Raw genomic sequence first — 25,463 nt, 5'->3', positions numbered from 1 at the left:
GTAAAAAGGAACTAGGACGCTCAAAAATAGCAAAACAATGAATATTTCATGGGTTCAGTCAATTATATGCTACTCAAGCAAGTAGCTAATGGTGTGTTAGGTCTGTCACACGGACCACGGTATTGTCCTTGCGACTTCGTCTTCAAGGGAAAGGATCTTCGAGAGAAGCGGACGACGAAAACAAAAAAAAAAAAAAAACGGCCCCAGCAAGACAACAAATCCTCGCGCTGTTTTGCTGCCGTGTGTCTGTCTGGCGCGTCTCTTCGGGGCATTGCTGCCCATTGCACATTGTATTTAGGTCTATCGTCTATTGTGTCCGTGATGGGTTGATGGTTTCACGTCCATCAGCGGAAGTCATTTATCAAGCCACCACCACCACCATCCCGGCCATGGTTGGGCGGGCTATTGAACTGTGGAGGGGGAAGAAGAAGCAGAGGAGAAGGCATAACTATTGGTTGCTGATGGTATCATGGACGAGGTGTCTGTCCCCCGCCTTGTAGTACTAGTATTCCTTTTGACTAACTGGTCGCGAAGTTGGCAGACACACGGTGTGCACTGTCAGAAAAACAGTTGCCTGTGAAGTTGTCTATGTGTTTTGATGTTACTAGAATAGAATAGTCATCGTCTTGGTGTTTTTCTCGTTGTTGTGGCGAGAATTCTCCTACGTGGGACCTATATGTACATGATCAGGCTCTTGTGAAGTGTCTGCTAAACGTCATTTATCTCTGGAGGCCATCACCGGTTAGAAAGTAGAATTAAATTCTCTCTATTAGGAATTTATTTAAGAAAGCTTTATCAATTTTTCAAAGGGGACACTGGACATTCGCATAAGATCATGATAAATGGCAATGTAAAGAGTAACCTCACAGAACGCAAGACACTATCCCCGAGACGTCGGTACGCGGTAAATCTATCTGATGTGCATGTAAGCAACGCTGGGATAGAGTCACAAAGGAGGTACAACGTGGAGTGGAGTACTGTGTCAGACTGCATTATTCTTGATTCCGCACACAGACATGTCCGGGAGGAATGCTGGGACAGTCGAGCACAGTGGTCCTCCAGAGACTCGAAAGCGGCAGGAGGCTTGGTTCGTATTGCAAGATGCTATAATTTATGGCAGATGTCACTCCCAGTGCTTTCCGATTGTTATTGTTTTGTGGCACAGTTTCAAACCGCCGTTCAGCAAGGAGCTTTGTACGAGAGATCCTTGCCCTGCAGTCTCCAGAAAGCGATCTTCGTCTAACGGATGTTGGTATAAAAAATAATACATTTAATAGTTTGCTCCAGTTGCTGGTAGTTTGGTGGGTCGGGCGGGCTTCCCACACCTATCCAGAGCGCGCGTTTGTTGAGGATGAAAATTTAAATTGTCTTTTATTCTCCTGTGCCGCCGCTTGCCAGTGTGTGTGTGTGCATATCGTGTACAATGTCGCTGCAACAAGTCGCTGCTGTCTACCACTGTCTTCTGAACGGCGTATGGAAGTGTCGTTTGCTTATATCTATGCAAATACTCACCGTATTGGACCACCTTCGCCACAACGAGGAGGAACCTTTCCCCCTGCGACGAGCTACACAGTTACTTCCGTTTCGGCACGTTCGTATTAGGATCAATATTCCGCAGCAAATCACCTCCCGCTGTTGGTCGGACAAGGCGGACACCACCTTTGGTGCTAGAAAACGCCGGCCGTTATGGTGTGATGTTCGTCGCCGTGTCTTCCTTCCCTTTTTTTTTTTTTTGCTGTGGACACCGCCAACCCAAGAGTCAAGCGCACACACCTTGACGTGGCGACGGAAATGAAATTCAGATAAACTTTGCCAACACAATTCCACAATGTGTTCCTGCGCATTTTACGGCCAGGGCCACCCTTAGCGGTGGGAATCAAATTTTTCAATAAGACACCCAGGTTTAAGCGTCAGTCAAGCACCTCCACCGGAAGTGTGGAAGCTGTGTGGATGTGTTCGTTGGTCCGTTGAGTTGTGGCTGGTGACGCCGCCTATTGGGAGATGCTGTTTGCTGAAGCGGGGGCCGTCTTGAGCAGCAGCTAGAATATGACATCGTTCGGTGAAGTAATCGTTGCAAATTTAATTCTGAGACAGGTTGAAGGATTCGAGGTAATTTAAAATTCATTTTAGATATGCCAATAACGTGCCTTCTCCGTGAAGTAAATTCTGGTAAAGTTTTTGTACAAAATACTAAAGTTCTAACAGCTACTAAGCATTCCTCTGTTCCTATGGGATTTTTGTTTAGTTTTCTTTAGTACAAAGTACTAAAAATCAGTTCTAATTGAATATAGAGAGTGTCTGGGATTTTCCCGTCCGTTATGTTTCAATTTGAGCTTTCCCAGTGTCACTTTCTAGTCCACGCAAATTGTATCGGGAAAAAATGAGAGCTTGCAGTAAATATTATGCACAAATAAAACACACTGCAATAACTGAATCAGATCGAAGTTTAACTTTGTTGCTGCCGGTGAAAGTCGAAGGCGACACATTCATCAGAACAGCAGCCAGCCAGCGAGCCAACCGGTCACGTACAATGGATTTGATCCGCACGGTAGTAGTTTTTCCTTCGCCCCAGCATTCGCTGTTACCAGCTGTGGCCCCGGAGCCTGGAGTATTCCGCCCGGGGTGAGTTTTTCCAGGGAGCGCGATTGTTTTAAAGCACACACACACACGGGCGCGCGCCCTTTGGCTGCACTGTTCCTTCGCTGCAACAACAAAGTTGCCTTCTGCTGGTTTTGATGTCTGCTGCGCGTTCATCATCATCGCAGTTTCACCAAGAAACAGAACAACGAATATTGCTTCCTCACTCTCAGTGTGGTTGGGTCGACGCCATCTCGAGGTCTTAACTATAATGGGTGAGGGGGGGGGGGGGGACGTACTGTGCTGCTGCTGGGAGAAGGCAAAAGTTTCCACGTGAGCGGCTCCAAGCACGCACCGAAACTTTATTTTCAATTTTGTCCGTAATCATTCCGCGCCGCACGCAGCGTACCGAACGACATCGCGTGTAGGAAAATCTCTTGACCGTTGAAATAACAGCGGGGGGTGGAGAGAGAGAGAGAGAAAAAAGGAAGGAAAATGCCTTTTTGCTCGCATTACGACCTACTGGGGACAAGACGACGAGACCCCCCCTGTGGTCCCCAATGGGTTATTGTGTGAGTGTGTCTCTCAAATTCGGCCCTTGTTACTAACCACACATGCAAACCGCCGATCCCCACAAAAAGCCGCGCTGGGAGCAATTCGGGTGGTTGGAAAATAAAATACAGCAGCTTCGAAACTGACGCGGTCCGCCATAAAACCGCGAATATTTCCCCAAGGGCTTGTCGACGACGGGAAAAGGGGGGGGACGAAGCAAGAAGGCGGCGGCAGCAGCAGAAGTGTCAACGGTTTCGCGTGGTTTGCAAATAAAGCCCCACTCATGCACGCACTCCCAAACACCCAAACGCAGTGACACGCGGGAAAGGTCAATTTACGACGCCGCAGTGTCAACAACAGGCAACGACTCCGCGAGAGAGCCAGGGTAGGGGCCTGCCCAAAGACGAGACGCGGTCACGGGGCAAGCATAACTGTAGCACATAAAGTGTGTCGCGCCGTTTCTTACCAACCCTTTTCTTGGTTGGGAGTTGGCCGGCTGTGTTTCTCCATAAGCTACCCTGGAGTGCAATTTGTGTGTATTGCCCTGCTCTAGAGATCGGTCTTCATCCGGCTTTGGGTTCTCTGGACGACATTCAATGTCCAGAAGCAATGTGTGTTTGTGGTGACCCTTCAGAAACCGCTTTTTTATTTTGGAGCTATACCACCAAAAGAGCTTTTTTGCCCGGTGGGGAGCAGCCACAACACATTCTGCGTTACTGTGTCGATTGAAGTCACGGTTGGAAGATAAAGTAGACAGTTAAATGGTGTTGCAGAGAGTTGCGCGTGTACATCCTTATCTGTTTGGCAAACTGTTTGCGGTATACGTCAAGACTCGTTACGCGGGCACGTTCTGCGAATAGTACCGTAAATTTGACTAAAATGAAGAGATAGTGTTATAAATAGTTGTTTAATTGAGGGGCTTTGAAGAGACATATTTGTAGAAGGCTCGATCGGCTTTGAGCTAAACAGCTGTCTAGTTGCTTACAATTCTTGAAGAGTTTAGCACAGAACCGAGCACGCGCCGCCTGGAGTTCTCCAAGTACTTCGGGGAGGAGGGTCTTGTTGTCTCAGATTTGGAACCAAAAGGTTTCAAAGGCTGTACTAAGATTGAGAACTTGATATCAGTAGATTGATGCATGAGGATTGATCGATGTCCAGCGTTCTGGTCGATCCAAAAATGCTTACGAGCACGAGTAAGGAATATTGAGGGATAAGTCTTCTTCTTCATCCTTGGCACTACAACCCCGAGAGGTCCCGGTCTACCATTTCTGGCTTTCTGTGACTTGCTTTTACCCGTAGCAAAGTAGTCAACTCTGCGTACGAGGAGGCGGTCTGGATGAGGGATAAGACCCCTTGTCAAAAAGATCTGGACTATGAACTGCAAACGTACAAGATAATTGGAATCCATACACTACGAATTCTACATGGGACCTGTGTGCACATCAGTAAAAGGTTTGGTCGATTAGAATTTGGATGATGGTTAGGAATTCCACAAGATACAATACTGCCTGGTGAGCCTTGAGACCTTGAAGGGGGCCAAACAACTTGATTGACAATACTACCCTCGTGGAGAAACTGGAGCAAAGTTGTCTGACTTAATCGGGAATATTTCGTGACCTAAAAGCTTGATTAAAAATGGAGCTTTTTACTAGTAGAATTGATTCAGCTTGAACCTCGATTTTGAGAGAAATCAATCACTCAAAGCCAAATACTACGTGGAACTATTAGGGTGGAGACCTACCGCGTCCTTCACTAGCCACAAACCGATGGGTGGGTGACCATACTGAGCGATGGTCAAACCGATCCCCCCCCTCCCCGGTGCCCATCGACCTTGCACATATCTTTTGTGTGCTTCAGCCTCGATTTTGATCGTCGTTTATTTTCACGGTTTTGTGCGTTTTATTGCAGTCGAAGTGTGCTTCCGGTGAAGAAGCACCGATACAGATTTTGACTGAATCAACCCAATCAGCTGTATGTATTAGTTGCGTATTCACCGGTGTTTGAAGTTTGACAGGCACACGCACGGAAGCACGCGTTGGTTATATCCGATGAAAGCGAATCTTTGTCATAAATCTGGCTGGTTGGTTTTTCTGTTTGCAGAGTGTTGTGCTGTATTGTAGTTATTCTCCATTCCGGAAGTGCAGCAGTAAGCAATGGGTTTTATATTTCTGCTCAAGTCATAAATCATCAAGCGCGCGATCCCCCCTACCACTCCACACCCTTCACATAGAACGTCCGCGGATTTTCGCCGCGTCAAGAGCATCGGGACAAAATCGGCCATCGGATGACAGGCCAGAGAAAAAAAGGGAAAGGCATTTGTGTGTGTGTGTGTGTGTGTGTGTGCTGGTGTGTCCTCCGCGCGCTGACAAATACCGCCAAACGCATTTTCCACGTGGTGGTGGGTGCTTGCTCTTCCTCGCTTTGCTGCATTTATGATGTTCCGTTTGAGCGATTTCTGGTTGAATAATTGATTTCAGCCACTCTGGTGCAGCACAGACGGAAATTCGATAAAGCGCATCGGGGCTTCGACTGATTGTATGCATGCCGCGGTATAAAGCAGCAGCTTGATGATAAATTATTACTTTTGCTCAACGCGCGTGTGATGAAATTTAGGGAAATGCACAAATGGTTTCGGTGCGGCAGAAAAGGCAAATCCGTTTAACAGTTGCAACACACACACACACACACCGCTCAAAATGAAAGTGAATTAAACTTATAATTGGATGTTGTTTAGAGCGGTGCAGTATTGGGCGAGTTTGCTCGGAATGGGTATCGGACTGCCACTTCCTACTAATGGGCCGGTACCGATTTGCCGGTAAGTCAATGCGCGCACCACCTGGTGGATGCTGGGAAAAGTTTGCAGTTCGAAGTATTCCCCACAGTGTCCAGCCCACCGAGTCCATTCCGTCAATTGATCTATGGTAATAGGTTTTGCTAAAGTTCGGCACACTCCGAAGATAGTTTGTGGATGGCTTTGTGTTGATGTCACTCGCCAGGCTGGAGCAGCAGCAGAAACGCTAGTAATTAAAATATTGCTCCGCTCCGGCGGGACAGTTGAGAAATATGCTCCGCTGTCGGTGTGAAATGCATTACAAAATCGATCGAATCTCGAGAGTGCTCCTGCCCGAGACGACGGCTTGCCACAATAGTTGAGGGCGTTGTGGTGCAGTGAGTTGGACACACACACACACACATTGAGATGAAAGAGTAATAAACCACAACATTTCATAACCCTGGCAACTATTTAATTATAGCACGAATTAGTTTCTAATTGGACCCCGCCGTACATGAATGCGTGCCATGTGTGTGTGTGTGTGTGTGTGTGATTGTATTCCGATTGAAGGATTAGTTTCGGTCGTCGTGTACATACACATCCTCCAGTGTCTAATCCTACCGCATCCACAATTGAACCGCTCTAGTGGTAGCTCTGGCGCGGATTGAAACTTTTCATTGTTCCGGGGAAGGGCCGAAGCTATGGGTTTCCGCCGCCTTTCCCCCAGCGCTCAAGTGTGGCTTCAATAAGTGATAGTTTTGATGTAGACGAACTCGTTCGCCTCGCTGCCAGAGCACGCACCCACATTGGCGAAAGTTCTTCGTAATGAATATCTGTTCTAATTGCTTTTTCACTGCCTCCCACGGCTCGGCGGTGATATGGTGAGAAGAATTTCCCAAGAAATGTTCAAGTGCCCACAGCAATAGTTTGTAGAATGGATGGATGGATTGGAACTACGAGTCGGAGGCGAGCCGAGACACCAACCCCAAAACCACTCTGTTATCGATGGTGTACGCGTTTGAAGTGGCTGACTGCAAACCATCGTAAAGGCAAACCACGGCGCAAATTCTTCTCGTGAGCTTCACCAAACTTTGTGCTTTTAAATCGAGTTTCCATTCCAAGACGAACCAAGCATTGTTGTTTTTGTTTCGAAAAAATGCAGTAACACACTCAAGCTATCCGAATGTCAAATTTTACAACGCTTCCGGGTGCTTGCCTACATTCTGCAGAAGCAAACTTTAAATTATCGCCTCTTTTTGACGGGACATTATAGCTCTTTTATAGTCCCACACGAATATGGGAGCTTACAAAATCTGAAACTTCTTGCTTCGCCTAACTAAGCTCCTTGGAAGAGTTCTGACGATCTGGATATCCAAAGTTGAATATGAAACATTTCATAAAATAATCACACTTTTCAACACTGTTCAGTTAATTCTGTTTTCCAGCCATTCGTGCTAGTCCTTGAAGCATATTTTCGTATTCGTAAAATCGGCGAAAATAATTTCCACCCCTTTCCCGTGACCACCGCTAAAACCCGGCATCCAACAATACACTCACTTAATTAAACTTTCCACCTGAAGTTCTCGGGTAGAGCTGCACTTGAAGCGACTTGAAAAACGTGCGAGCTACTACATGTGTACAGCATCAATCTTTGCACCACTTGCCGTGCTGCCGTCAATGGACGGAAGAAAATAAGGCTCTAATTTCGGTGAAAGGCTACACGTACGTACGTACGTACGCAAACTCCTGTCCCGCTCGCGTCATCTGTTTTGTTTTCCTCTCAACTCAATGTTGCGAAATTAGTATGAATTCAAGGCATTTGAAGAAGCCGCGCAGCCGCTTCTTCCTTTCGTTGCTTTCTTCCTCTGCTCAAGCTGCTCTCCATACCTATATTTACATCCTGACGTAAAAAAAAGGGTCCTTCGGTTACCGTGGTTGGGGCAGCAAAGTTGTGGTGCAAAATTTACGCTCGCCTAATGGGTTGGGTGATGGGAAGCTTCTGTAACGTGTCTCACTGTGCAGGAAGACGCGACGAACCACATCCTGACGACGGGATTCAGCTTCCTCCCACAAGGTGCAAGTCCCACTTCTTATGACGCACGAATCTCGTACGAGAGGGACGAAGCGACATTACCTCCCGACAGTATGGCGACGTGCAACGGTTTTTTTTGTTGTTGTATGTCGGTGCTAAGATAAGAACGAATCCCCTACCTCGGAGGACGCGCCGGTCTCGAAGACTTGCTGGATGATATGGCACCCCCCCCCCCCCCCCCCTCTCCTGTGCCTTTATCTAGCGTCCCTGCACCAACTGCAGTGTGTAGTTTTTGATGCAGCAGAAAGTAAGAACGGAGGAAAAAGGTCGAAAAACGAAAAACGCCGGTGAGTCAGCATCATCGGCTGTGACAGGAAAGAATGTCAACAGGGAGATGGAGAAAAACACGGCCGACAGGACGCACGGCAATGGAAGAGGGAAGAGACACAGCACACGCCGCACATGCGATAGGGAATCGTTTCAACCTGCCCTTCTGCTGGGGCGTAAAGTAACGACGACGTCGTTTCCACCACCACACGAGGAACACAATCGCACTTGACACTCGGAGGGCATCACCGACATGATGATGGGTCCGGTTTTTGCCGTTTTTTGTTTCCCTCTTCCCTATCGCAGGCACCCGGGCGTCTGGTGCAGGTTTGCCCTATCGGTAGAGCACGTACAAGCGGAACATGGAAACATGGAGTGCGAGAGAGGCATTTGTTGTACGACGAGTACCATACATCCGACCGATGGATCGTCCGTACTGCTAATCCGCTCCGTCGTACATAACACGTCACAAGGACGCGACTGTCACATTTGGGATTCCTGATAGACGCTAGAGATGGAAGGATCCATCTTCTCCTTCTCAATCCCCAACTCTCGTGTGTGTGTGTAACGATGGATAGCATGTAATTAGCGCTAAATGAAAGCTTGGATAATGAGTGCAGGCATGCACCGCGGCCGTTTCGAATGTACCGGGCGCGTCGGCGTCGTCATCGTCGTCATAGGCAAATATTTGTCTGAGTGTGTGACGCTTTTTTGCCGCCCCGTTTTTCATTTTCCTTCTTATGACACCATCCTGCTCCACATCCACACAGGATCAGCAATAGTATGTGTGTGTGTGTGTGTGAAAATATAGGGGCAAGGATAAAAAGGGAGTAGACAATTGGCGTTATAGGTACTTGTATGGTTTGGTGCTCCGATGCCGAAATACGATGCTTATGGTTGTTCCGTTAAATAAAGGTGGCATTTTATGGGTGTAATTAAAAATTGTTCACTGGGAGCGAACATACCCCCGGATAGAGGGAGTCGAGTGAGCTTAAATAGTGTGAAAATTATGCTTTACTTTAGCGCCTGCTGCGATGGATATAGTTCACGGGCGCTAGATTTTTTCTTTACAGGGTTGAGTGTAGCACGGTTTAATCATGAGTCTTTTATACGCAAAAATACTTTACGGACGTGGTTCTCCTGTACCTTTCGCATGACGTTGTCCAATTCGTTGCTTATGATAATATATTAAATATTTGTCTTTGCCCTTCTCTCGTGCAGCTTCCCAGTGATAAAGACTCACCCGATCGCATCGGTAGCGATCGCATAGACGACGACGACGACGGGCAACGAAAATACTTTCAAAACTGGCGTGGTTGAACAACAGCAAAACGACTATAACCACCATCAATGCATAGTGAGGATGATCTAATTGCTCGAGCACACAACCAGGCAACGACACAGCAAATCACGACCATCACCAAGGTCGTCCGCGAGGTGAAGCAGTTGGGACCGGATGCTGGACAACCGTTCGACTATGTAGCAATGCCTCTAGATATGGGAACCGACGGACAACCGATCGACTACGTGTCGATGCCGATGGGTATGTACACGACCCGGACGCAGTACTTGAACTTCAACCACATGGACCAACCGGAACAGATGGTGGGCGGTCCGCCCGTTCAGTCGCACCTTCCGCCCGGTGCAAAGGTCATGGGCGGCGGCGGCGGCGGTGGCGCCGGTGGGCCCGGCGTTCCCGGCGCGATGGTAGGGGGCGGTGGAGGGGGCGTCGGTGGTCAGGGCCACTATCAGGATTACGAGCATTACGCGCAGTACACGGACGCTGGATATGATCTCGGGCAGGCGGCCCACCATCCGGGCCACGCACAGTCGTACCTGGGCGAGTATCAGATGAACGACCGTTCGAACACGCCGCACACGTCGAGCGAAAACAGTGAATCCTCCATTCCGATGCCGATGAGCGTGCCGCAGATGGGCAATCCGTCGGCGAACCTGATGGGTGGGCCGGGCGGCTACCTGCAGGGACAGTACGACGAGATGGGCGAATACGTGATCGCACCATCGCAGGGCGGTCCGGTCGATCGGCTCTATCCGGACAATCCGTCGGCCATGGTGTACGGGTACGTGTCGACGCCACCGTACGGCACCATCAGCTCCCACATGGACCCGAACGGTGGGGTTGGAGAGCCGACGTACGCCACGAAGCAACAGCTAGCGTACGAAGCGGCCACCGCCCAGCAGCGAGCCGCCGGAGGTGGTGGTGTGGTGGGCACTGTCGCCCCGGATGGGTCGTGCTACTACGACGGGGATGAGGATCTGCACCAGCAGCTCTCGAACCTGCAGATACATAATCACGTGTTTTTACAGCACATAATCACATCGCCGGGCGGTAACAACCGGCCCGGGGTGAGTGGCCCCTCGAACGGTGGTGGCGGTGGCATGCCGGACGGTAGCGGCGGGGTGGTAGACATGGACGAGCAGCGGCAGATGAAGTGGCGCGACCCGAACCTGACCGAGGTGATCGGATTCCTCAGCCATCCGAACAACGCAATCAAAGCGAATGCGGCGGCGTATCTGCAGCATCTGTGCTATATGGACGACCCGAACAAGCAGCGGACGCGCACGCTCGGTGGCATTCCGCCGCTGGTGAAGCTGCTCGGGCACGAGAACACCGACGTCTTTCGGAATGCGTGCGGCGCGCTGCGGAATCTGTCGTACGGGCGGCAGAACGACGAGAACAAACGTGCAATTAATGCGGCCGGTGGTATCCAGGCGCTGATCCATCTGCTGCGCCGGACGGCGGAGTCCGACATCAAGGAGCTGGTGACGGGCATCATCTGGAACATGTCGTCCTGCGAGGATCTGAAGCGCTTCATTATCGACGACGCGGTTGTGGTGATCGTGTCGTACATTATAATTCCTCATTCCGGCTGGGACCCGACCAATCCGGGCGAGACGTGCTGGAGCACGGTGTTCCGCAACGCGTCCGGCATACTGCGGAACGTGAGCTCGGCGGGCGAGTACGCGAGGAAAAAGCTGCGCGAGTGCGAAGGGCTGGTGGATTCGCTGCTGTACGTTATCAGGATAGCGATCGAGAAGTCCAACATTGGCAACAAGATCGTGGAGAACTGTGTGTGCATTCTGCGCAACCTTTCGTACCGGTGTCAGGAGGTGGAGGATCCGAACTACGACAAAAACCCGATCCCCCATCACGGTTCGGACGGTGGCGTGAGCGGCGGATCGCACAGTGGTAGCGGCGGTGGTGGTGGCATTGTGGCGAGCGCCGCATCTTCCAAAGGTGAAAATCTGGGCTGCTTCGGGGCGAGTAAAAAGAAGAAGGAACAGCAGGCGGCGGCGGCCGCCGCACGACAGCAGGAGGCCGCAGCGGATAAGGACCACGCGAGCGCGAACGGTGATCCGGCACGGATGGCGTACAAAAACACTGCTCACTATAAAGGTAAGTGTCCTGCAATCGAACGGTGCTCAGACGGTAGTGCGCTTGCAAGTAACACTTTTCCTTCCGCTTTTACAGGAGCCGAACAGCTGTGGCAGCCGGACGTTGTACATTCTTATCTTGCCTTACTGCAGAGCTGTTCGAACCCGGAAACGCTCGAGGCGGCCGCCGGGGCGCTGCAAAATCTGGCCGCCTGCTACTGGCAGCCGAGCATAGAGATCCGGGCGACGGTGCGCAAGGAGAAGGGACTGCCGATACTGGTCGAGCTGCTGCGCATGGAGGTGGACCGGGTGGTGTGCGCGGTGGCGACGGCCCTACGCAACCTAGCAATCGACCAAAGAAACAAGGAGCTGATCGGCAAGTACGCGATGCGCGATCTGGTGCAGAAGCTCCCGTCGGGCAATCCGCAGTGCGACCAGGGCACGTCCGACGACACGATAGCCGCGGTGCTGGCCACGCTGAACGAGGTGATCAAGAAGAATGCGGAGTTTGCCCGTTCGCTGCTGGACGCGGGCGGCGTCGAGCGGCTGATGAACATGTCGCGGCAAAAGTCGAAGTATACGCCGCGCGTGCTCAAGTTTGCCAGCCAGCTACTGTTTACGATGTGGCAGCATCAGGATTTGCGCGACGTGTACAAGAAGCACGGCTGGAAGGAGCAGGACTTTGTGACGAAAACGATAGCGTCGCGGAACCTGAACAGCAGCAATGGTGGGGCCGGCGGCAGCTACAGTGACAACTCGCCCAACTCCCCCAACAACACCCTCAACCGTCCGATGGCATCGCAGAGCGGTACCAGGTACGAGGATCGCACCATGAAACGCCAGCAGGGATCGTCGTCGTCGGCGAACAATGGTGGCCAGGCCATGTCTTTACCTCCGGGGGATGGCACCATCAAGATGGGTAAGCGAACTGTGGACAGGGTGGAAACTGTATAAACTAATCCCGAACTTCCCCCTACGCAGGAAGATGAATGAACATGCTATCAGACATCGAGTACTGATAGCCCGCTAGTGTGCGAAAGGTATCCGCATTTTGAAGGGAAGGAGTCACTCATGCCACCTAATCGTAACCTCTCTCCACGTGATTGCGTGGACTACGTTTAGCCGTTTGAGAGAAAGCGAGAAAGACATACTAAGGTGACGGGAGGATGCCACCGAAAAAGGAGTTCGTCGTAGGAGCAGCAGTAAGAAGCAACGCCTGTGTGCGTGTGTGTGCATACATGCAACCAGAAAACTACACCAAGCAGCAAGCCTTGCTTTTCTCGACTTCCGCCATCGAGGGGGAGAACACTAGAGGCCAGAGGATGGATAGTAGAAATATGGTTTTTCGTTCATATTGCACTGGCTTCCAAAATCTCTTTCTCTCTCTCTCTCTTTCTATCTCTCTCACTCTCTCTCTCGTGACCGACACAAAAGCACAGTAAGACACACTCCTGTTCGAATATTTCCTCATGCATTATTAACCTCAAAGTATAGCTGACATCCATTTGTCACACAAACAACACTCACACACCACCACTACTAACTAGTATAGGTAGCCTTTAGAGACACAGTCACAACTAAGAAGGTAGTAGTGTACAGCAAAAGAAGAAAAAGGGATAGAATCTGTAGCGTGTGTGTTGACATCTCTTCCTTGACCTGGTTTGCTCTGACAGTTCTCGTTCTGTGTCGTTATTGTTGGGATTGTGGGAATGGTATGCTGCTAATCGTAATTGTTTAGGCTCTATTGCCTGCCACCAATGCCGTGTCGTTAAATGGTGCTCGTTATCTTACTTCTGAACTCGTTTCGCGATATTGCATTGAATATATCCAGCCACCAAACATGCTTCGGAATGTTTGAAATTGAAATTGCAAATTTTCTCTTTGCGCTGGTAGAAGTTTCGTGTTGATTTCATCTCTGTTTGTTCCGGCCATCGCAGGCAGCAAAAGCGCATAGGAAAAATGGAACATAATAATGGAACTTAAACAACCTGGATGCATTATTGTGCATTGGGCTATGTTTTTAATGCACATTTACTCAGTTTAAAAAAAAGAGCCCAGCCCAGAAACCGGCAGTCGGTAGTAGTGTCGATTTTTTCGGATCTCTCATACATTAAGGCACATGAAAACGAACCCCCATCCCCCCCCCCCCCTCACACACACTCACCCACTCATGCATGCAATCGCCAGAAGGACTAAATATCGTATTAAAACATGGACACGAGAAACATTTACAAAAATAATCATTCAAACAAGTCATTTAACGGCGTAACACAAACGGCGGGGATCAATGTAACGAAGACATACTTATCATTAATGCTGTTATGCTGTGCGCGTGAAACGTATAAATTGAATCCGTTGAATCCGTTAAAGCGCAAAGAATTGCTACAAAATGAAAAAGAAAATGCACGCATTCCAAGTAAAACTAGAACTCACACACTCACCTACGACTACCACCACTACCACAACCACTTATTATAGGCATTTTTGCACTTCGACAGAATACAGACGACCTGATTTCCGCAGGTCGCGTGTGTGTGTCCCACATGTTTTTGATTGTTTTAAGCATGTGGACGCATCTGGAAGCAAACAAGCGCGCTCGGGCATGGCGCCCCGACCATGAAGAATTTTTGTTTTTAGTTGCTTTTCCTTAACTTATTTGTTTACCCGCCATGTACAGGCCCCGAAATGTTGAGATCTACGTGTACATGTCTCTCTGTGTGTGTGTAGGTAATGCACCATATATGGATACGAAGTACATCCTCGCTCGAAATTAGTACGAAACCAAGGAAAAACCACACACTACTAGCTCAAAAGTATAAATATAAACACACACACACGCGCATACATATATTTGCAACAACAGTAAGTAATGGAATATTTGGAACTGTACTAATACTATCGTGTGTGAAAGGGTAAACAAAAACAGTAACACACACACCGTAGGATAAATCTAGTAGCTCATATATACAAACAAATTCAGCCAATAGGACTTAATAACGGAAAAGGCATGCTATGATGCCATCCACTCTCCACATCTCGACAGTTATCAGCAGCAGCAACACACAAACACACACGCATATTTGATACGCGAAAAGGACACTCTTGTACTATTTTCGGTTCGTACGATTTTGAGTGTATAGGTGCATTTGGTTCTGTTTTCCCACCCATTCACATACATCATTACGCGCGCATCTTGGGCTTATAAAAATCACTCACCCAATCACAAAACACACGAAGATACGAATGCAAACGTAGTAAGACAGGCCGACGATACAAAGTAAGTAAAGGCGTAAGCACTAACAGACAAATGCAAATGGAAATGAACAATTTCTTCGAACGATTTCTTCTCGCTCCCCTTCAAATTGAATCGAATCTGAATGTAGAATATTGATATAACGAAAAGCAAACATACAAAACTCATACAAGCGTGCGTGCGTGTGTGTGTGCGTGCAGCGAAGAAGCAAGGAAATGATGATGAAAAACTCCAACTACATAAGGCGTATAATCGCGGGAAAATCGCGGGAACTCTCTTAACTAAAATAGCGCTCATGCATGGATATTCCACAATAGCCCCCCCCACACGCTGTGAAACAAAATATATTGACTAGGACAACGTAAAATACACTTAAACTATATCTGCGAAACGAAAAGGGAAGAAGAAGAGGAACAAAATATGGGAGAGAATACATAAGTCAAAAACAACAACAAATGCATTAACAAAAACACACACACACACATAAGACCGAAGGAACGACAGTAGAACAAATGTTAGATTAGGAGTAATTATACAAATAACACACACACACACACAAAGGAGAAAAAGAAGCAGAAAAAAAGAAAGTGGGCAAGTTGGAGAAGAAAAGACACCCAGCAAAAACGGTATGCGCTCAAATCCTCACAAGATAATCCTTGATACGATTCGATCGTAAGGGATGAAGGAATCGTATGTGTGTGTGTGCGTGACATTCCGAGAGAAGAAAAAAGGAGCAGCATATACGTTAAACATTAACAACACGATTTTACGGTCAATTTTATCGATATAAAAATATACAAACACACACACTCACACAAGAATGAATGCAGCTAAACCCGCTACTAAGCATAGCCTAGTGTCCCCCTGACCGGAAACCGATCGTGCGTGTGTGTGTGTGTGAGAGAGATGATGATGCACGGAGGAAGAGCATGGAATATGATGCCATACAAGCAGGAAGAAGCAGTGCAGCGCAGTAGAGATGGAAGCCTTGTTTTTCCTACTGTCTAAATCGTGTGTATTTTTTAGTTTAAAACCCATGGTAAGGAAAGCACAGTGCGCAATTGGTTGTTGTAACGCAAAGTGAGCAAAATGGAACACAAGTACTAAGAGATTAAAATGGAAAACAAGAAGAAAAAGTAAACAAACTAGAAGAATATGACAAAAGACAGAAGAAGGAAGAGCGCAGTGATGAAGGAGCAGCGAGAGGAGTGAGAGCGGTTTACAACACTTGGCACATGACAGGGTAATTGGATGACGGTCGGTAAGAAGGAAGGTGCGTGTGTGTGTGTGTTTGTGTAAAAACAACCATATTGTAGCTGAATTATTGCAAATTCCATCTATACATATATATACATACAAAATACTTAATTATTATCTCAACTGCTGATTTGGACCGAGACACCTGTTTTTTTTTCGTTCCGTTGGATAGAATGGGTGATAATTAGTAGCGAAGTGTAATTACCGACGTACGTTTATACTGTGTACTGTTATGCGTAAAATCTGTTTTTATTTTATATTATGTTCGTCGTATTCCAACCATAACATTGCATCTATTTTAATTATGAAGTGTATTTTCGGTTGCGTTCTATAAGTGACGACGCGCAAAAAGGATATTAAATAGGGGGAGGAGAATCAGAGGAAATACGCATACTAACACACAAACACACACACACGCTTATTGCATGTGAAAGAGCAGCTACTGCTAATCTTTCAAGGTGATAAGTGTGTGTGTGTCTGTGTCTGTGTGTGTGATCGAGATATTGGGAAGGACACACTCGATTAAGAAGGAACAGAAAGGTAAACTTATTACAGCAATGGAAGAAGGGAAAGGTGTCCATTTGCTAAAAACTGAAAGAAAAAGGGAAGGATTAACTACTCCTGCTGCAAGTAAAAACACACACACACAACAACAACAAAGCAAGGTATATTTTAAACCACAATGAGTATAAGCATACAAGGAAAATGAGTCTTTTTTTTTGAAAATGCAATAAAAATAAATTATTGATATTCAAATAAAACGGCTGCTGGGATGGGTTCGTTTATAATTCACCGCCGACTAATACTATCACCTAGAGTACCAGGTTTTGATCAACACAAAACAGCGAGGTAAGTCGAATTGCTAAAAGTAAATAGCAAAATGCTAACATTGCTATTGAAAGAATAGCGGTGCAGGATTTATAGCACACTAACACAAAGCTCATCGATTGCAGACCAAAAAGTCGATGAAGTACTGTCACCATGGCGACGAACGAATGTCACCGTGGCTTGTTGTAAGGCTGTCACTGAACGGAAACAAACATTTTGCCAAAAATAAACCACCCGTAGGTAAGGTGGTGGCTCAGATTTGCTCGGGAACCTTTTGCCGGTAAACAAACAACGTTCATGGGAAAACGATGAGAATATGGTAAGCGATCCGCTCGCCCGCGTGTCGAACGTATTTTTATAATGTTTCCCTTTCACATTCCAGCATGGCATCGGACTTCTTTTACCCAAACATGGGTGGAGTTGAGGAGCACATATTTAACCTATCGCAATGTTTGCTTGCCCGCGGTCACAAAGTAATCGTCGTCACGCACTCGTACGGAGACCGGAAAGGCGTCCGGTACTTGACGAACGGGCTGAAGGTGTACTACATTCCCATCCGGGTGTTCTACAATCAGGTGGTGCTTCCGACGATGATCTGCAACATTCCACTGCTGCGGTACATACTGCTCCGGGAGCAGATAGATATCGTGCACGGCCATTCCGCGTTCAGTACGCTAGCCCACGAAACGATGAATGTGGCGAAGCTGCTTGGACTAAGGGTAGCTAATCTGACATCCGTTTGAGATGCTCCAAATCGCTCTAAAACCCACTCGATTTCCGTACTCTTGTTTTGCTACAGTCAGTGTTCACGGATCACAGTTTGTTTGGGTTCGCCGACTTGTCTGCGGTGGTTACGAACAAGTTCTTGGAAATTTCACTCGCCAACTGTAACCACTGCATATGTGTATCTCATACGGGTAAGAGAGCTCCAGCCAGTTCCAGTTTATGTCGCTGCCGGGCTTTCTAATACACTGTTCCTCATTGCAGGTAAAGAAAACACGGTTCTGAGGGCGAAAGTGCACCAGGATAAGGTGTCCGTGATACCGAACGCGGTCGATACGGCTTACTTCACACCGAACCCGTGCCGTCGACCGAACGACGATGAAACAAGTAAGGCACACAACCTTGTTTTTTTGTGCGGCTTTAAACTGAGCACGATTTCCAACCTTTTCTTCCCGCCATCATCCCTCATAGTCAATGTTGTCGTCGTATCGCGCCTGGTGTATCGAAAAGGAGTGGATCTGCTGGCCGGAATATTGCCGAAGCTAAAGCATTTACCGAACGTACACTTTATCATCGGTGGTGATGGACCGAAACGCGCCCTGCTGGAAGAAATCCGCGAACGCAACAACATGCAGGACCGGGTGGTAATGCTCGGGGCATTGGAGCACGCGAAGGTGCGTGACGTGCTGGTGCAGGGACACATTTTCCTGAACACCTCCCTAACGGAAGCTTACTGTATGGCTATAGTGGAAGCGGCCGCCTGTGGTTTGCAGGTCGTATCGACCAAAGTCGGGGGCATTCCCGAAGTACTTCCCACGAGTCTGATGATCCTTACCGAACCGACCGTCGAATCGGTTTACCGTGGACTGCGAGAAGCTATCCGGCGTGAGGTGGAAAAGAAACAGATCACCAGCAGTCGCTATACGAACGGATCGATCGATGGACTCGTGCCGACACCTTCCCGAACCTCGTACACGGGGCTGTGTGCATTCGAGCGCAATCAAATCGTGGCCAACCTGTACAACTGGAACAATGTAACCGAGCGGACGGAAAAGGTGTACCGGACGGCGCTATGCGAAGCACCGGCCACGCTAGAATTAATGATGAAAAAGTAAGACATAATCTTTATGGCACGCGGATCGGATCGTCACTAATGTCTTCTTGTTTTCTTTTTTTCTTAACAGCTGTCTTAAGAGTGGCGTCTGGCCATTCGTATTAGTCATTTCCATGTGCCATCTTATACTTCGCTTTCTCGATTGGTTCGTCCCGCGACAGCACATAGACGTGTGCGTAGCGGAAAATCCCTTCCTTAGCCCCGATTACGACCGACAACGATCGTCGGACACGGTTGGGCTAACCGGCACGACGGTACGACGGAAGCGGGAAAAATTCTCCTGACGGCAGGCAGCCCTTTGCTCGGTGGACGAATAAAGGGCTGCGCTTGTTTGTGTATGTGTTCGCTGTTCGCACAACTTTGCAACGATGAGAACTGAGTATTTCCTTTTCGGTAAAGACACTCTGCCGCCCTATCCCTTTCAATTTTGTATTACGGTAGCAACAAAGATAGCCAATTTTATGAGACTATTTTGCTGTTAGTTAAGTAATAAATTTACATTACAGTTATTGATATTACTCTATCAGTCTTATAAATTACCCCATACCGCAACATGTCTTCTCGTTATTCTAAATCGGGTATCACTCAACGGAATGCTGGCGTGGAAGGTAGCGGGCAGAGCAACGACCTCGCTGGAAACGGTAGGATATCTTCTTTTAATATGTCCGGAAAGTAAACCGCGAAATAATATTGTACCATGCTCTAACTGCACCAAAATAATTTTATTTAGCGAAACGCCGTGCTACACGGGCAATTTGAACTGCAAGAGCTCGATCTACCATGCAGTCGACATTGAGAATCGATCAACCAATCGCCGGTTCAATATGGCGACTCGATGAAAGCGCGATGCTGTCACGACCTGGCCGCTTTCAAGACTGGCTTTTGGCTTGATGCCCGCACTGACAGCAGCTGTCAAAATAGCCCATAAAGATGTCCGAGACGAAGTAAGTTGAAGCGATTTCTTTCCCCAAATTAAATTACTTTTAGCAAAGCTTACGCGTTGATTTTCTGTTAAACGAACCTTTTCGACGCACCTGCTATTGTTGGGCCTTCTGTGGGTGGTACATTAGTAAAGTTCTGTGCATGGGAAGGGATCTTAAAATCGTTTAGTAAAAGTGACTCTCCCACCCCTTCTTGTGGGTTTTGTACATGTGTTCGTGGTGGCTGGGGGTCGGTCCGCCGCAGGATGCGTCGTTGCTGATATTGGGCAATAGTTGGGAGGTCCTACCGGACAGGACGAGTGGAATAAATTACTTACGCTGTTTCCGTTTTTCCCCACGTTCGCTCTTCCTAGTGACGACTCGCTTAACTTCGATTTGGGCAACGATGATCCAGCCATTCTTAATGAGGACGAACTGCTCCTATCCGACGACGGTAAGTGGCACCCCGGTGATGTGCAATCGATTTTCTTCCATCCTTCACTAATGTGCACGCTTGTATGCGTTTTTTTCGGTTTCTACAGAGAATGGCATCAAACTCGACCAACCCGATGAAGACTTCTTGCTGGAGGAAACGGACGATTGGGTTACGAAGGAGTTAGCGTCGAAGGAAAGTGAACCGGCGCCGGTGGCAGCTGCACCAGCGGCAGAGGATGTAGTGCGCAAGCATGATGACAGTCCGGCGATACAAAGTGCACCACCCAGCAGCAGCAGCAGCAGCAACAGCAGTGGCAGTAGAACGTTGGGATTGGCAAATGAATCGCAGAACGAGTGCGGTGAAAGTGACAGTGCGACACACGAAGCCGACGGTTGTGAGAAGAGTGCGTGCGCGCCAGTGAACGACGCTGAGCCGCATATCGATACATCCCGCCCAAGGGAACACAGTGGTGGTAGTGCGGATCAAAGCAAGCCACGGTCCGAAGTGAGTGTCGAAACAACGTCGCCTACTACAACCGAAAACGGTGCAGCTCGTGAACCGCATCCGGGTCATGATGTTGTGGCCAGCGAATCGAAGGAATCGCTACGCTCGACATCCTCATCGGCGCTCGACGATGGCTCGACGGTGGCCTCCTCGGTGGAGTACAGCTCTTCGGCGCAAACACTTGCCGAAACGACGTCCACGATGTCCAGCAATAGCAGCGCACGGCAGTCAGAGAAAACGACTGCCAGCGAACAGTGTGACACGACATCGTCCGAAGAAGTGCTGTATCTGTACAGCAATCCCAACGAGGAGCACGACGGTGCGTACGATACGGACGAGATAAGTGAAAAGCGTGGGTGGAAAAATGAAACCAAAAACGACACGCGACATCCTCCGATGCACGGACTTCACCATCAACAGCAACCACAGCACCACGGCGGTCCACCCGGTTTGGCCGGTAATCGACCCCGGCTACCGGGTATGAAGCATCCTTTGCTACCTCCGCAACAGCTCATGCAACATTCCGGCATGGTTGCGCCCAACATACTCGGTCCCCATCGGCCGAACAACTTTGGACCGATGCATCCTGGCGCACGGATGGACTTCCGGCCGGGTGGTAACCGACAGCGCTATCCACTAAGGCCCGGCTTCGGTCCGGACATGATGAACCAGTTCCGGGGCGGTATGGGTCGTATGAATTTCCCACCCGGCCCACTGCCACCCGGTATGCATCCGGGCGTGTTAATGCAAGGCGGTGGACCGCCGGGCAGTGGCGGACCACCGATGCCACCGATGCGTGGCTTTCCCGGTCGTGGGCATCCGTACGAAATGGTACGCCATATGCCACCGCGTCTCATTCGTCCGATGGGAAATGCAAATGGACCGCAAATGTTTCGCTCAGTCGGTCCGCCCAATGGTGGCCCTACGGGGCCAGTGAAAGGACCGTTCGGACCACCCGTATCACAGAGCGGACAGCAAGGCGGACAGATCGGCAATCCTGGTGGAGCAGGTGCGGCGGGAGCAGCAGTAGCGTCACTACAGCCCCAATCCCTCCTCTCCGGAACGTTTGACCCGATGACGGTAGGGGGAGGAAGTGGTGCAGGTGGAGCGGGTGGTGTAGCTACCAGCACCAACTCCATCCAACCGTCCCCAGCCCCAGCCGCCGCACCCGTCGTTGCTGGCTTTCCACAGAAAGTGCTGATTAATCCTAATTTTAAAGGTGGCGTCGAAGCCGTTAAGCGTGAGTATATCCACTTTACGCATACCACTATGTATAGAGCTTTAACACATCCTACCACATGGCGCACGTTTGACAAAACTAACGTTTGGTTTTTGGCTAGGGACCAGTCGCTAAGAATATTTTCGGACTTTCAAATCATGAAGTTATCGAAAATCGAAACCACACGAAACGAAACAAGAAGTGATTGTAAATTTTGCGACCAATTGACACATGTCGAAGATTATTAATGTATGTGTATATTATGTATCTTAGTGTATTGTACATTGAATGTATTCCTTTTCTAGTTGTTAAGATTTATTCATTAAGTTGTATTATATTTATTATTGTTTCTAAAGCCCTGATGCTTACCTGGTAGGGAGGGAAATGGTATTTATGTTTTTTGTACATCGCTTGTTGTCACCCCTTTTGCTCAGTTGTTATTGTACGCAAGGATAGTTGAATTGAATGGTTTATAAAAATGGTTCCCGTTACCATGACACTGTCCACGCTGCTACTATGTCTGTGTGTATGTGTTACTGTGATACTAGGTTGCTTTGAATTTGCTTTTGGTTTCTCGTCCTTTTCTGCTATTGGGGCAAACATAAATAAAACAAGTACAGTGAGTCGTAATAGTATGTGGCTAGCTTGTTTCTCTCACCAACTACTAAGCTCAGCAAAGGGTCTACTAGCTATCGGAGCTGTTCAAAAGCTTGTTAGGCGGTTCGCGAATGATAAATTTTTAATTCCACCTTCCCCATTGTTTAAATGGTTTCGCCACACCATTGGAACCTTGCAGATCAGCTAATGCGCGATGCGGCCCTTAGCTCGCAGCAATTTGTGGCCGGCGTTAGTGCCCGGCAGGTTAGCGATGCGGAGCTGTTGCGCCAGCAGGAAGAGTTTATCAACAAAAATCGCATCGAGGTGGAAAAGCGCCGACACGAGCGTTCACCGTCGCGCGAACGGGAACGGGACCGTGACCGCGAACGAGACCGTGACCGTGCCCGATCGCGCGAACGTGACCGGGAACACCGGGAACGTGAGCGGGATCGGGACCGGGAGCCTTTGCGTGGTCGATCGCGGGATCGCTCGAGGGAGCGGGAGCGTGAGATGCGGCCACGGTCACGGGAACGGGACCGCGAGCGGGAATACTCGCCGCGGCGGCATCACCGTGGCGGCAGCCGGGATCGCGATTTTGGACGGGCCGGGCGGAGGAACTTTGGGCGGAGTCGGAACGCTAGCCGCGACCGGGACGACGACAACCGATTCCCGAAGCGGCGGAAGAGCAGCGATTACGGTGAAAACAACCGAGGACATTACGACGTAAGTTTCCTGTCCCGGGCATATGGTAAAGAATTGCTCAGTGTGTTCAACATTTCTATCTTTCCTCCCACACAGCGTAACGACGACGATGAGGATCCGGAAACTAGAGCTTACCGGATGGAAATAGAGAAGCAGAAGGCCACACGCGAAAAAATGTTGCGCGAAAAGGAGATGCGCCGGAAGCGGGCGGCCGAGGAAAAGCTTAAATCACGATCAAACGTAAGTGTAATTCGATTCGGCGAACCGATCCCCTGTTTTGCAGCAACGCCTCTCCTGTTGATAGCCCGTCCTAAATTATTTGTATTACCTTTCCTTCTGCCAGGAGCAAAAACCTCAGGAAAACACTCCACCCAAGCTGACGCCGTTGGTCGTGACGGAAAAGAAAATCATCACGCTCAAAAAGAAACCATCGGAACCGATCAAAACCGATCCCGTCGAGCATGGTACGCGGCTCGACAACGAGCCTCACTCGAGCGATGGCAGCAGCGATCGGCAGCGAGCTCACAACAGTGAGCTTAACTCGGAGGCGATCGAGCTAGATCTGCTCGAAGAGTTGCTGCTCCGCGAACCGACCCCGGAGCCGATGCCCTCGAAGCCGTCGCGAGTGACGACCAGCAGTGGTCAGGTTTCGACCACGAGTGGTACGGCCCTGGTTACGACCTCGTCGTCGGCGAAAGCTGCCGATGGACAGACGTCAGCAGCAGTAGCAGCCGGGAAGGGTAAATCAGTAGGAGGAGCAGGCGTGACTGTGCCAGCGAGCAGCCGAAGGATCGTAGTGATGAAGCAGCCAACTACCGAGAAGAGGGAGTCAGGGGGACTACATCAAACAACGGTCGCCACCAGCAGCAGCAGCAGCAGCAGCAACAGCCGAAAGGCTCGCATCTTCGATCGGCTGGACAAACGGATCGGTGTGAATGAAGCCGACAAGCGTAAAATTCAGAGGTTAGTCAAGGATAATTAACCGTTTCTATCCTCACCCTCAGCTTCTGCCACCAGGCTACACACACCGCCACTATCTAGCAGTGTGTGTAGCACGCAGTTATTGTAGTATCTCTCTCTGTGTGTGTGTATGTGTGTATTTGAACGCCCCATTTATTCATCCATGGGGGGAGCATTTGGAAGGATTCGATTCGTTCGAAAAAAGGACAAAAGGTTTCTTTTTTAAACTGTTGGCTAACCTATTGCATGTGGCCCAACATCGCCCATCGATTTTAGTCTTTATTGGTTAAGAGCGTACACGCGTACGCGCATCATCCCCACAGCCGCGGATATCCTTCAGGCTGGGCGATACATTTGTTAGGTGGATTTATTTTTAAACTTTTATCTTATATCATTGTGCTTAGTTGCAAGCATCCTTCCCCCATGTTGGGATGATAGAAGGGCCAACCCCCGTGCACCCAGACGGTGGATTATCGAACGTTGTATATTAAACTGTTTTCCGTATCTCACTCTCTCTCTTTGTGAGACCCGCAAGTACACAGACAGGCTGATCGATGTTTGTTTTGCTACCGGCACATTTTACATTATCGGACTATGATCAACGCTTCTTTTATCTTAAAAAATCACCCACAATTTGACCGGGTTCCTACCCGCTGTGGGGGAACCGCACGGTGTGTCTTCATGTACGTGTGTACAGTTTTAGGCTCGAAAAGGCTCGTTTTTGTTTTGTTGTTTTTCTATTTAGGTACACCTATTAAGGCTTCATTCGGCAGCCTAACGAACGCAGCAAACGCTGCTTAACCAAACCAAACACCCCTTTCTTGACAAACACAAGCGAATGAATAATTCATGGATTGCAATACATTACTACCACTAGCAGCGTGCTTGAGTATACCCGTAGAACAACAAAGCAAATCAATCGGACGAATTGAGGAAACAAAAAAAAAAAATAGCTGTAATATGTTCCCTTTTATCCTCCCCATCCGTATATCGTTGCCTCCTAGATTGTGTGAGCAAAAAGGAGTAGTAGTCGCTCGCCTTTTTTAACCCTCTATTTTAAAACTGTAACTGTCGGCAACAACGACAAAACCTCTAGCAAGCACTACAACCAATAACCGGGGGGGCAATCGGCTTAGCGCCCGCTAGCCCGGTAACACTTTACCGTTTAAGATTAACCAATAAAATAAAAGTATGGAAAGCTGTTCACTCAAAATATCTCGTGTGAGAAAGCCGTAGCCTAATACTAAAACCAAAAAACAACAAAAACCGTGTAAATACCCGTTGCCTTCTTGT

The 25,463-nt window shown here is 48.7% G+C and overlaps 3 protein-coding genes across 6 annotated transcripts in view; all 3 read left to right on the top strand.

Annotated features, from left to right (window-relative positions):
- Positions 1 to 16,928, top strand: part of LOC118508155 (catenin delta-2) — a 34,064-nt gene extending 17,136 nt beyond the window's left edge. For all 4 annotated transcript variants that reach the window (XM_036047692.1, XM_036047694.1, XM_036047693.1 and 1 more), the window contains 3 exons: positions 9,483 to 11,679; positions 11,755 to 12,576; positions 12,639 to 16,928. In XM_036047692.1, coding sequence (XP_035903585.1) covers positions 9,612 to 11,679; positions 11,755 to 12,576; positions 12,639 to 12,646 — 2,898 coding nt within the window. In that variant the 5' untranslated portion in view covers positions 9,483 to 9,611 and the 3' untranslated portion in view covers positions 12,647 to 16,928. The remainder of the gene's footprint in view (positions 1 to 9,482; positions 11,680 to 11,754; positions 12,577 to 12,638) is intronic.
- A 200-nt stretch (positions 16,929 to 17,128) lies between these two features.
- LOC118508156 (N-acetylglucosaminyl-phosphatidylinositol biosynthetic protein) lies at positions 17,129 to 19,350 on the top strand. The gene is made up of 6 exons (XM_036047696.1): positions 17,129 to 17,314; positions 17,378 to 17,714; positions 17,795 to 17,912; positions 17,983 to 18,105; positions 18,190 to 18,829; positions 18,903 to 19,350. Exons 1-6 carry the CDS (start codon positions 17,304 to 17,306, stop codon positions 19,114 to 19,116), a joined length of 1,443 nt encoding a protein of 480 aa, XP_035903589.1. The 5' UTR covers positions 17,129 to 17,303; the 3' UTR covers positions 19,117 to 19,350.
- A 293-nt stretch (positions 19,351 to 19,643) lies between these two features.
- Positions 19,644 to 24,679, top strand: LOC118508154 (death-inducer obliterator 1). Its single transcript, XM_036047691.1, has 6 exons — positions 19,644 to 19,776; positions 20,127 to 20,206; positions 20,295 to 21,932; positions 22,708 to 23,231; positions 23,307 to 23,450; positions 23,554 to 24,679. The coding sequence occupies exons 1-6, from the start codon at positions 19,763 to 19,765 to the stop codon at positions 24,190 to 24,192; spliced, it is 3,039 nt and encodes a 1,012-aa protein (XP_035903584.1). The 5' UTR covers positions 19,644 to 19,762; the 3' UTR covers positions 24,193 to 24,679.
- The last annotated feature ends 784 nt before the right edge of the window (positions 24,680 to 25,463 follow it).

Source organism: Anopheles stephensi, chromosome 2, assembly GCF_013141755.1.
Source record: "Anopheles stephensi strain Indian chromosome 2, UCI_ANSTEP_V1.0, whole genome shotgun sequence".
NCBI classification, from domain to species: domain Eukaryota; kingdom Metazoa; phylum Arthropoda; class Insecta; order Diptera; family Culicidae; genus Anopheles; species Anopheles stephensi.
This window is presented reverse-complemented; position numbering and strand designations above follow the sequence as displayed.

What these genes read in the sequence shown, in the direction of transcription:
- LOC118508156 (XM_036047696.1), top strand. An exon ending in CGAAGCTGCTTGGACTAAGG is followed by an intron (nt 17,715 to 17,794) that starts GTAGCTAATCTG and finishes GTTTTGCTACAG; the next exon opens with TCAGTGTTCACGGATCACAG. An exon ending in CATATGTGTATCTCATACGG is followed by an intron (nt 17,913 to 17,982) that starts GTAAGAGAGCTC and finishes TCCTCATTGCAG; the next exon opens with GTAAAGAAAACACGGTTCTG.
- LOC118508154 (XM_036047691.1), top strand. An exon ending in ACTGCTCCTATCCGACGACG is followed by an intron (nt 20,207 to 20,294) that starts GTAAGTGGCACC and finishes CGGTTTCTACAG; the next exon opens with AGAATGGCATCAAACTCGAC. An exon ending in AGCTTAAATCACGATCAAAC is followed by an intron (nt 23,451 to 23,553) that starts GTAAGTGTAATT and finishes TCCTTCTGCCAG; the next exon opens with GAGCAAAAACCTCAGGAAAA.